General features: G+C 34.1%; 1 protein-coding gene across 1 annotated transcript; it reads left to right on the top strand.

Moving 5' to 3' along the window:
• Positions 1–534: 534 nt before the first annotated feature.
• LOC134258222 (uncharacterized) lies at positions 535–6,306 on the top strand (the record flags this gene model as incomplete). Its single annotated transcript, XM_062740760.1, has 3 exons — positions 535–784; positions 3,371–3,514; positions 6,008–6,306. Coding segments are annotated over 3 exons (556 nt in total), but the record flags the coding sequence as incomplete, so codon positions are not given.
• Between the last annotated feature and the right edge of the window lie 7,040 nt (positions 6,307–13,346).

Here is a 13,346-nt window from a genome sequence, read left to right as displayed (position 1 = left end):
CCTAGAATTCTCAAACTTTCTCAGCTAATAAATCTTGGGTAGACAAAGTGTGTGACAAATAAAAGTAGTTCTTTCTGAGGTGGGGCCTTTCATTTAAACTTACATGAATCATCTTTAACGAAGAATTCTATATGACAATTAAGTTTGGTTGAAATTGGCCAAGTGGTTCTGGAGAATAAGTAGAAAATGTGAAAAGTTTACAGTGATCAGAAAAGCTTGCTTGAGCTTTCAGCTCAGGTGATTAAAAAAAAAAAATGATTTATTTAGCTCAGATGAGCTAAAAAAAAAAAACCAAAAATTAAAAAAGAAATGGAAACCTGAAATATGATTTATATGTATTTTATATTAGTTGAAGAAATATGTATTTTATATTAGTTGAAGGAGGAGCTGGATGTATGATTTTAGTTGAAACATAGTTCAGGAATTCATGTTAATTAGAGTAAAATATTTCAGAACAATTCATTTGGCCTGAGATTTTGCCTTATTTAAAGAAATAAAAGATATGTTAGTAATATTATCAAACATATATCTAAGTTTTACCCACTTTATCATTTCATTCCACATTTTTAATGGTATTTATAAATTACAGAGTTGGTATTTTGGGACTTATGGAGATGTTCTCTGGTTTCTTGGGACTCTCTACCACACATTGAGATGCTCAGACTGGGGAGGTGCTAATGAAACACACTCCAGGCTGGATGTCCACCTGAGGATTGATGCTATTTTGACCTTTTTTATGGCACTAATGTGCTTTGCCTTTCCGGGTCATGTTTATAGAATTCAGGTAACTTTTGTTTTTATATATAAACATAGGGCGCTGCCACAGATCCAGGAAATTTTTTCCATGGGGGTTCCGAACCAGTCAAAAAACGAATCCAACCGAGAAATTTCTGGACAAGCCCAAAAAATGGAAATGTTCCAGAACGTTTCAAAGCTATTTTTGGGAGGGTAGATACCAACTTAATTAATAAATATCTGCTTTTTGAGGGGGGTCCGCATTTTCTAGGGGGTCCAAGGTCACTTTAAGTTGGTTTAGTTTATACATTTACATGTAATTTAATAATTATAGTGGTTTGAGACAGTTTTTTCAATGCAAATTTTTTAATTAGCTCTACTGGTCAGAGACCAGAAGAGCTTATGCGATAGTAATGCGTCCGGCGTCCGTCCGTCTGTCTGTCTGTCTGTCTGTAAACAATTTTTCAAAACGCTACTCCTCCTACAATTTTAGTCTGATTTCAATATAGCTTGGCACACAAGTAGACTACACTAAGATACATAAAATAGTGCATGGGTTTTTGATTTCGATGAACGGTGTTGCCATGGTTACTAAAAATAGAGTTTTCTGAGAAATTCCTTTAAAACGCTACTCCTTCTACAGTTTTGGTCTGATTTCAAACATAACTTGGCACACAAGAAGACTACACTAAGATACATAAAATAGTGCATCGGTTTTTGATTTCAATGAACGGTGATGCCATGGTTACTAAAAATAGGATTTTCTGAGAAATTCCTTTAAAACGCTACTCCTTCTACAGTTTTGGTCTGATTTCAATATTACTTGGCACACAAGTAGACTACACTAAGATACATAAAATAGTGCATCGGTTTTTGATTTCAATGAACGATGTTACCATGGTTACTAAAAATAGAATTTTCTGTGAAATTCCTTTAAAACGCTACTCCTTCTACAGTTTTAGTCTCATTTCAATATCACATGGCACACAAGTAGACTACACTAAGATACATAAAATAGTGCATCGGTTTTTGATTTCGATGAACGATGTTGCCATGGTTACTAAAAATAGAATTTTCTGTGAAATTCCTTTAAAACGCTACTCCTTCTACAGTTTTAGTCTCATTTCAGTATCACTTGGCACACAAGTAGATTACACTAAGATGCATAAAATAGTGCATCGGTTTTTGATTTCGATGAGCGGTGTTGCAATGGTTACTAAAAATAGAATTTTCTGAGAAATTCTTTAAAAAGCTACTCCTTCGACAGTTTTGGTATGATTTCAATATTACTTGGCACACAAGTAGACTACACTAAGATACATAAAATAATGCATCGGTTTTTGATTTTGATGAACGGTGTTGCCATGGTTGCTAAAAATAGAATTTTCTGTGAAATTCCTTTAAAACGCTACTCCTTCTACAGTTTTAGTCTCATTTCAATATCACTTGGCACACAAGTAGACTACACTAAGATACATAACCATGTTGCCATGGTTACTAAAAGTAGAATTTTCTGTGGAATTCCTTTAAAACGCTACTCCTTCTACAGTTTTGGTCTGATTTCAATATAACTTATCACACAAGTAGACTACACTAAGATACATAATTCTGTGCATCGGTTTTTGATCAGTACAAACCAGTAGGGCTACAGTCTCGACAGAGACTTCTGGTTATTGAAGTTTTAGCAGGTTCAGTTGGGTATCAGTACAACAAGTTGTTTGCTATTGTGAAAATTGTACATTTGAGTTGTAGTGCACATGGTTATTTAAACATTGTATAACAGAGGTAAATGCAAATGATTTTATATGAATTACATGAATATAGTATAAAATTTTATTTCTAACTTAATTGTTATTGTTGCTTGATAGGAGATGGAAATTTTAAATACACAAAAACAAAGATCTATATCTCAGATGAGATTTAATGTTTTTTTTCGCTGATGAAGTTATAGCTGTCAGTAGGGGCCATTAACATGTATACCTGTTAATGAAATATCCAAGCAAGGGAAGTAAGAGTTGTCTTGCTTTACCTTCATGGCCTTTTTTATTTAAAGGATAAAGTTTACTTCATGGAAGTGCAGTGATGCATGTCATTGAAACATGTCCTAGATTTCATAGTTTTGATAATTTCTAGACAAAAAAGTTTCTTAACAGGCTTTGTAATATTTTGATGTGAAATGCTCATAAAAGCCATTATGGTATTGGTATCCAGGAAATATTGACTGTGAAAGTCATTGCCCAAAAAGAAGCAGAGGGCAATATTTTCTTCCCACAAGGGAATTTTTTTCATAATGCCATGGTGCACCCCCTATTTTACTTTTGATGGGACACTATGTCATGTTTCCAACAGCAAAACCAGGAGAGTGCCATCCTTTTTACATATATGTTATTGACCTAACCCATCTCCTATTCTTAAATCCTCCTATACTGATTTAAATATAATGATACTAAGTTTATTTATTTATATTGATAATATTGGGATCTTCATGAAACCTGTGATAATTCCAAGAAATTAAAATATATTGTTAATTGCATGTTAAAAGAGATAGACTTTATATGACTGCTTAAATCAGCCAAGGAACTCAATTATTGCAGACTAATTACACTCATGGAATTGATAATTACTCTTTTGATAGGTGGATGGCAAACTGGGTAAACTTCACCTCTCTCTTGTTCGTATTGTGGCAGCATTCTTGTTTGGATCCTGTGTAATCTCTGCTTCAGCTTCAAGATTTAGCAATGTAGCAGATAAACTTCAATTTCTGACCTATCGTATTCTTGTAAGTACATATACATGAAAATTATGGAGATAACAAACAGCTTTCAAGCTCAAAAGTTCCTTGAACAATGCAAATTTGGACATATGAAAGTTTTTAAAAACATTTTCATGTGTTGGATGCATAAAAATAAAAGGTTGAATTCAGATCTTAACATGTAGTTTTTAGGTCACCTGAGTAAACTCAGGTGAACTATAGCTATCCGTTTTCGTCCATCGTTGTCCATAGTCCGTCGTGCGTTATTATTTGAACATTTTCAGCTTCTTCTCTGAAACCATGGAACCAATTTAAACCAATTTTGGCATATAGCATTTGTGGGTAAAGGGGAACAAAAATTGTGAATTTCATGGTCCCTGCCCCCCTGGGGCCTGGGGCAAAAACCTCTAAAATTAGTGCAATCTTTAACATCTTCTTCTTTACTCCTGGACATCAAGCAGTCAAACTGTTGGTATGATTGTAATCAGCATTGAGTCCTGTACCAAAATTGTAAAATTCATGGCCCCAGGGTCGGGGTTCTGGTGTTAGGGCGGGGCTATATTTGATTATATAGTGAAAATGCATTAATTCTTTGAAAATCTTCTGCTCTGCTCCTGGGTATTAAATAAACTAATTAAGTTCATAGTCATTATGAGCAAGAGTGCCTCTACCAAAATTGTGAATTATATGGCCACAGGGTCAGTGGTTATGGTGTTAGGGTGGGGTTCTATTGACTATATAGTGAAAATGCATTATTTCCTTTAAAAATCTTTTCTGTTCCTGAGTATTAAATGAACTAATTAAGTACATAGTTATAATGAGCAAGAGCGTCTCTACAAAAATTGTGAATTTTATGGCCCCTGGGTCAGGGATTCTGGTGTTAGGGTGGGGCTCTATTGATTAGATAGTGAAAATGCATTAAATCTTTGAAAATTATCTTCTCTGCTCCTAGGTATTAAAAAAAACAAAGTAAGTACATAGCTATGATGAGCAAGAGTGCCTCTACCAAAATTATGAATTTTATGGCCCCAGGGTCATTGGTTCTGGTGATAAGACGGGGCTCTATTGATTATAGAGTGAAAATGCATTTATTCTTTCAAAATCTTCGTCTCTGCTTCTGGGTATTAAATAAACTAATTAAGGACATAGTTATGATGAGCAAGAATGCTTTTACCGAAATTGTAAATTTTATGGCCCCATGGTCAGGGGTTATGGTGTTAGGGTGTGGCTCTATAATGATTATATAGTGAAAATACATTACATCTATGAAAATCTTTTTCTCTACTCCTTGGCAATAAGCAGATGAACTATTTATATAGTTGTGATGTGCAAGGGCTCTTCCAGAATTGTGAATTTCAAGGCCCCTGGGTCAGGGATACCAAAGAGGGGGGGGGGGGGCTCTACTTATATTCTGAAAATGAATTGTTTGAAATCTGCTCCTTGATATTAATCAAACATTTTTGATAAGCAAGTGTGCCTTTTCAAAAATTGTGCAATGTTTAGACCTAGGGTCAGGGGTTCATGTGTGGAAGGGGCACTCCTGATTATTGCTGAATATTACTGATTAGTAGACATGCATTTTTGTTCCCCTACCCTGCTTATGGGTATCAAGTTAACAAACTAAACAATTGTTAAGTGTATAGTTATGATTACAATGGTCCCTCTTTCAAAATTGTGAATGCCATAGCATCTAGCTTAAAACCTGAACCAAATTCCATCATTTGAAAGTTGTTGCATATGCTCAGGTGACCTATAAGGCCAATGGGCCTCTTGTTAAGATTATTTTTTGTAAGATATTTTTGTATACAGTAGGGAAATAAGCTTGAATCTTCTACTTGTTTGGAGAGAAACATTTAAGTTGACCAGTACTAAGTCATGTTGCTCTGCCAATAAAAGAAGTCAATCTCATGAAAACTTTTTTTTTTTGAAAAGGTTTCATTTAATGCTATGCTAGTACGATTCTCACTTAACCTTGGACTTTCAGTAGGACATGACTTTCTTTACATTAGGTAATTAACATTACTCAAATGGCAAATAGATTCTCATTGGGTAAGAAATTAATAAGATCAGAAACTTTAAATTGTTGTTGACAATGATGTAAGGACTTTAACCCCACCTCTCTGCCAAACGAAACGTTACATGATTGGATCATTTTTACACTCACTGACATTTGCCGGAGTGTATATTCAACAGTGAATGAAAGGCTGTGTAAATTTCATGTGTTAATTATTGAACGTCGAGAATACCATGACTTACTGAAAGTCCAAGGTTAACTAAGAATTGTACTAATTGCTATCAGGAGTCATGAATGAGTAGACATCCCCTGACAAATGGTCATACCAACTGGAATGTTGAAAGAAATTGGTGTTTTACAATGGGTAGACCTTGACCACTGTTTTAAATCATCACACTTTTCTGTTTAATATAATTAATAGTTCAATATAAACCCATTTTCTTGATCATCCTTAATATTAATAATCACCAAACATTAATATGAAACTTTTTTCTTTCAAATTGTAGACAAATTCCTGCATTATTACATTCCAGTTGATTTCACAATTTTTCACAAGTAGCTGGGGTGTATACCATGTGTACTTCAGCATAATGGTCACAGCAATTTGGACACTGAATGCAGGGTTGGGATATATGCATGAAGTCAAGAAAAAGAACAAAGTAGAATAAACATACACCAAACTGAAATAGTAACATATCCTAAACTTGTACATAATTATATATAAAGACAATCTGTAAAGAATCTCATCTTTGAAATGAATGAAAAACTTAGTGGAGTGTTGTGATTGTTTAATAAAAGCAATGAATTGACAGAATATCTATTTTTTGTGGTAGACTTTAAAATTTATTCTTCCTTTCTCAATGTAATGTCATTTTCCACTGTAATGCAGGTGGAACTGAGTCAAAGAGTTTATGAGTTTGGTTCACTTTTTGCATAAAATGGCCTTGTAGGTAAACCAATTTATTGACTAACAATTTTATGTAGAAAAAAAATATGCAAATACAAATAAGTTAACACACATAATTAAAGAAACCATTGAAAGGATATTTGACCATTAGTTACTATTAAAAATTGAAAACACTTGGCAAAAATTTATTTGTAGTTGGCAACCTTAAATGAAACTAGCTCACCAGTTTTAATTTTGATATAAACAATCACAGGCTTGACCGAAAAGAAAATAGAATTTATCTAAATCTGAATTTTTGTAAAATTTATAGTCATAAGTTTTGTTTTCAATACTTGGATTTAAAACTAACTTATCTTTGAATTTTACACATAGACATCTAGTATTCTCTCTGTCTTTCTTATGCAAAATGTACTTGGAATGAGGTAAACTTTAAAAACATTGTGGAAATTTAAAAAGTTGTAGTCGTTTTAAATACAGAGTTGGTATTATTGTGTTTGTATTTATAAACTTCAGCAATGAATTTCTTATGGGTAGCAGAAAGGGTCCTTGTCACACCTTGTTGGATTTGAAATAAAAACCATTTAAAAAAGATTGGTTTGTGAAATACTGATGCCCTGTATGACAGATTAAAATGAAGTTAAAGTTTTGCAAATGCAAGTTCAAGGTCAAGAGATCAAAAATATTGTTTAACAAGGAAATGACTTATCTAAAAGAGTACACCTGTGAAATATGAAAGCTCAGGCACCAACCATTACAGTAATGCCAAGATGGATTTTTTTAAGAGTTAGGTCAAGGTCAAAATTAACAGTAATAATTAGGAGAAGTTTTTGTCACAAGAAATACCACACATGCATGAAATATAAAAACACTAGCACCAACTTTTCAGGTAAAGTTTTTCCAAGGAATCCAAAAGGTCTTGACACAAGGAATGTACCAGAGAAATATTAAAATCTTAGTACTATCTGTTCAAATTTGTGGTTGAAATTTTTTAAGTGGGTCAAACTCTAAGGTCAAAAGGTCAAGGTAAGACCTTTTCACACTGAATACTCATGAAAGCCCTAGTTCCAACTACCTTGCCCATAACTCGAGACTTGGCAGGGCTATGACTTTCATATTTCACGAGTGTATTCCTTGTAATAAAACCTTTCTTTTGGTACATGTACCACGAAGTTTGAAATCTTGACCTGGACCCACTTGCAAAAAATACCCAACTTTAAGATGACCGTTGTCATAACTTTTAAATGGTTGGTGCTAGAGCTCTCATGCTTCACATTGTATTCATTGTGACAAGACCTTTCAATCAGTGTAGATAAATTTGGTGTGGACTTAGAGTTTGATCCACTTTGTAAAAAAAACTAACCTTGGTTATAACCTTTGAACAATTAGTACTATGACTTTCATATTTCACAGGTGTATTCCTTCCTCTTGATACCAACAAATTTGACCTTGACATAGGAGTTTGACTTGCATTTGAGAAATACAAACCTTTGCCATAAGCTGCCATGCAATGTTTCACCAATACTTTTTTTAAGCGAATCAACTTCTTAAGTTAAGAGGTCAAGTATGTTGGTACCCAAAGAGAAGTCTTGTCATAAGGAATGCACTTGTAAAAAATAAAAGCCATGCCTCTAACCAATCAAAAGTTATGGATAATTTTTTTAGGACAATTGATTTAAAGAAAGACAGACTCAAAATTGTATACACTGTGCGCCCGAATTTAATTTAATTTAATTATCAATATCTAGTCAAAGTGAATTATTTCTTTGAAAATCATCACTGCTTCTAGGCATATGAGAGGCATGCAAAGAGAAGACACAAAGTTGTAATAAGCAAGAGTGTCTCTTACCAAATTTTCAATAGACCACTTGTTCAAGTGTTCTGATGCAAGGTAGTGCTCTATTAATTGGTATTATAATGAATTATTCCCCCTTTCTATTCACGATGAACACCGACACTCCAAGAATAACAATTGTCAACCAAGGCGTAAATAATATATAGTTAAAAATGTATTGAATATAAAATTATTGAAAAAAATTATTTTACTGTACAAAAAGCACTTTCATGGTTTTAATGACCCATAAAAAGTATACTCATAAAAATTCATAAGAAGCTTCTCTTATTTAATGTTCTAAAACCAAGAGAGGTCAATGTTTCAGGGAATGATATTGGGCTACGTAAAGTTAGAAAGTAGTAAGTACTATTGTTTTGTATAAATGCAATGTGGTAGAACAGTATTGAGGTTGGAGATCCACCAAAAGATTTGCTACTGAGTTTTAGACCCATCAATTTGTTTATCCCTGAACATCTAATTTTTCTTGTATTGGGCAAGACCGCCTTTTACAGGAATGTATTTTCCACTTGCAACAGAGTTTGAGGGGATATGATATAAGGTGCTTGTATGTGTATATATAAGGGTGTGTCTGTGTGTGTTTGTTTGTCTTGTATGAAACTGGGGTGACATAATTTGCATCGGGATCGATGTCGAATACTGCCTTGATTTATACATTTCCTCTTTGCCAGGGGATGCTCCATTTTGCAGTGCCCTTGTATCAACTTATTTTGTCTTATTTCATACTTCAATGGATCCTGTACATTTTTAGGTCAATTGTTATAGGTTTTTGTCTGTCGTCGTCCATCATGCGTCATTCGTCGTTCTTCATGCATTAACATTTGAACATTTTAACATCTGAACATTTTCAGCTTCTCCTCTAAAACCACAGAACCAATTTCAGCCAAATTTGGCATCTATGGGTGAAGGGGAACAAAAATTATAAATTTCATGGTCCCTGCCCCCCTGGGGGGTGGGACCAAAACCACTAGAATTAGTGCAGTCTTTAAAAATCTTCTTTACTCCTGGGCATCAACCAGTCAAACTGTTGGTATGGTTGTAATCAGCATTGAGTCCTCTACCAAAATTGTGAAATTCATGGCCCCAGGGTGAGGGGTTCTAGTGCTAGGGCAGGACAAAATAGATTATATAGTGAAAATGCATTATTTCTTTGAAATTCTTCTTTTCTTCTCCTGGGCATTAATTAAACTAACCAATTGCATAGTTAAGTTGAAAATGACTGCCTCTTCCAAAATTATGAATTTCATGGCCCCAGGGTCAGGGGTTCTAGTGCTAAGGCGGGGCTATATAGATTATATAGTGAAAATGCATAAATTATTTGAAATTCTTCTTTTCTGCTTCTGGGTATTAAATAAACTAACCAAGTACATAGTTCTGTTGAATAAGACTGCCTCTTTCAAAATTGAGAATCTCATGGCCCCAGGGTCAGGGGTTCAAGTGGCAGGGCGGGGCTATATGGATTATATAGTGAAAATGCATAAATTCTTTGAAATTCTGTTCGTGGGAATTAAATAAACTAACCATTTGTATAGTTATGTTGAATAAGGCTGCCTTTTCCAAAACTGAATTTCAGGGCCCCAGGGTCAGGGGTTCAAGTGGCAGGGTGGGGCTACAAAGATTATATAGTGAAAATGAATTATTTCTTTGAAAATTTTTTTCTCTGCTCCTGATTATTAAATAAACTAACCAATACATAGTTATGTTGAATAAGACTGCCTCTTTCAAAATTGTGAATTTCATGGCCCCTGGCTTGGGGGTTCTTGTGTTAGGGTGGGGCTCTATTGATTATATAGTGAAAATGCATAAATTCTTTAAAAATCTTCTATTCTGCACCTGGTTATTAAACCAATGAACTATGTACATAGTTATGAGGAGGAAGGATGCCTCTTTGAGATTTGTGAATTTCAGGGCCCCTGGGTCAGGGCTTATTGTGTAAGGGTGGGACTCTAATGTTTATTTAGTGAAAATGCATAATTCTTTGAAAATCTTTTCCTTTGCTCCTGTGTATTATGCCAATGACCTTAGTGCATATTTATGACGAAGAAAGCTGTCTCTTCCAAAGTGGTTAATTTCTGGGGCCCCTGGGAAATTAAGAGGTACTGGGGGGGGGGGTTACATAGCTTGAAAAAAAAATAATGCTTTGAAATCTGCACTTTGGTATTAATCAACAACATGATGAAATAAAATTCATAAAATTTCCAAAATTTTGAATAATGTGGCCCAAGGGTCAGTGGTTCCTGTGGGATGGGGTGCACAATAACTGATAAAGTGGAAGTGTATTTTCTCTTTGTTACTCTGATATACCTCTGGGTATAAAGTAATCAAAATAAGCAAGCTAAGTTTATAGTTATGATAAGCAATCGCTGCAATAGTGCCTCTTTAAAAATTGTGAATTTCATGGTCTCTGATTTAAAACATGAACATCAAATTCAATTGTTGGAAAGTTGAACATTACATTATACTGAGGTGACCTATAAGGCCCATGGGCCTCTTGTTCAATTTTACTAAGGCCCTAGGGGCTCTTTTTTGTTACAGATTTTTTTTAAAATTTGGTTTTAGTCTTTTTTTGGCCAGAAGCATCTGTAAAATTATTAAGTTGGACTCGTTAAATATCGAATGTATTTAACGAATATTGTGTTTTTATTATACCAGGTAATGCTCTCAGTACAGACTACTTTGAAGACCCCCAACGTTATAAAATATTCACACTTGCTAAAGGTTTCCGTAATAAATAAAGTGTAAACTATATCTGTAACAGGTGATATGATAAACTCTTACCTAATAAAACAGCTGTAGCTATCCAATAGAGAACATTTATTTTAATAATGAAAAAGTATGTACAAATATGCTATCCAGTAAAATCATTTTTGGAACGCGATTTTTTTTTTACGTATTTATATTTTTAATTATTTTAAGCAAATCATGTTCGTTTGTGATTGCTGACGTCGATAAGTGTGTATGCTATATTTGCAGAGCAAGTTAAATGCATTCAGGCATGATAAAGTGTTGTATTGTTGACCATGGCATTGCATAGCAATCAGGATATTTCACCGTGCAAGTCTGAATGTTTTTAAAAAATAAAACGAAACAAAGAATTATGGTCCTGCATCGCTTTCCGAGTGATATTGCATAGCACATTGTTTGTATGACGACTTTCTCACTTCTAGGTAAAAGTCATTTTATAACTAAAAAAATCTTGTCATAGGTTTTGTGCACGTGAAACTAAAGAGATATCTCTTTTTGCTATCTGTTTTCGTCCGTCGTCGTCCGTCGTACGTCGTTCGTCGTCAATCGGTCGTAAACTTTTGAACATTTTCAGCTTCTTCTCCGGAACGGCAGAGCCAATTTCAACCAAATTTGGTATACAGCATCTATGGGTGAAGGGGAACAAAAATTGTGAAATTCATGGCCCCTGTCCCCCTGGGGCCTGAGGGGTGGGGCCAAAACCACCAAAATTAATGCAATCTTTAAAAATCTTCTTCTTTACTCCTGGACATCAAGCAGTCAAACTGTTGGCATGATGATAATCAACATTGGGTCCTCTACCAAATTGTGAAATTCATGGCCCCAGGGTCAGGAGTTCTTGGGTTAGGGTGGGGCTATATAGATCATATAGTAAAAAGTCCATTATTTCTTTGAAAATCTTCTCTGCTCCTGGGTATTAAATAAACTAACTAAGTATATAGTTATAATTAGCAAAATTGCCTCTTTCAAAATTGTGAATTTTATGGCCCCAGGGTCAGGGGTTCTGGTGTTAGGGCGGGGCTCTATTGATTATATAGTGAAAATACATTAATTCTTTGAAAATCTTCTTCTCTGCTCCTGGGTATTACATAAACTAACTAAGCACATTGTTATGATGAGCAAGAATGCCTCTTTCAAAATTGTGAATTTTATGGCCCCTGGGTGAAGGGTTCTGGTGTTAGGTCGGGGCTCTATAGATTATAGTGAAAATACATTAGTTCTTTGAAAATCTTTTTCTCTGCTCCTGGGTATTACATAAACTAACTAAGCACATTGTTATGATGAGCAAGAATGCCTCTTTCAAAATTGTGAATTTTATGCCCCCTGGGTGAAGGGTTCTGGTGTTAGGGCGGGGCTCTATTGATTATAGTGAAAATACGTTAAATCTAAGTGTATAGTTATGATGAGTAATGGTTCCTTTTTCAAAATTTTGAATGCCATGGTGTCTAGTTTAAACATGTTAAAACATGAACCAAACTCATTGGAAAGTTGTTTCATGATGCTCAGGTGACCTATAAGGCCCATGGGCCTCTTGTTATTATAACAGGCACTTTAAGTAAATGATCACAATTCATAAACTCCAGGCCACCTTGATGTCAAAGTTGAACTTTTTCTTTCAGTAATTTCATATGATGCATGATAAATCTATTTAATCATTACATGTATGATATCGACTTATATTATTTTTCTCTATATTCTAATTTGGCACGAGTTAGCTGTACAAATGCACAAGCTCTCTGATTGGCTCAAACTTGATCACATAATCAAGTACATATACAATGTAACAGTATTTAAACTTAATATGTTACTATTTAAAGATTCTAAAAAATATCGACCGACTCGATGTTTCTACAGAATGGAAAAAAATCTATAAAATAAAATTGCTGACCTCACAATATTTATAGCTATATAAATACATAGCTTGATGTTTCTGAAAAAAAAATAATCAAAAAAGTTTTTTAAATACCGATAATTATATTGTTCTGTAATAATTCTTTGGAAGTAATTACATTCCTTACTCTATCAGTGAAAATGAAACATAAATAAGGAGAAACAATCTTTAAAATTCATTATTCATGTGTATAGATGACAGAGTAAACTTATGACTTGTTCATATTACTTTCGAATTTTGGTTTTGTTATAATTTCTATTAAAAAGTAATATAACAAATACAGCCTTTTCACACCTTACTAATGCATAAATTCTCTATATATACTGAAGCTCTATAGCCCTTTCATCCGGCAAATTCGTTATATGATTTTCTTTAAAGTCGATATATCTATGGATCGACCTCATGAAAGGGCTATATTTATATTAAATCGTGATCAGGAAAGGCTGTGAAGTG

This window comes from Saccostrea cucullata, unplaced genomic scaffold (assembly GCF_032062105.1).
Source record: "Saccostrea cucullata isolate Sc308-1 unplaced genomic scaffold, CSIRO_AGI_Scuc_v1 ctg16393, whole genome shotgun sequence".
Lineage (NCBI taxonomy): Eukaryota > Metazoa > Mollusca > Bivalvia > Ostreida > Ostreidae > Saccostrea > Saccostrea cuccullata.
The sequence above is the reverse complement of the archived record's forward strand: the minus strand, read 5'-3'. Positions and strand labels throughout refer to the sequence as shown.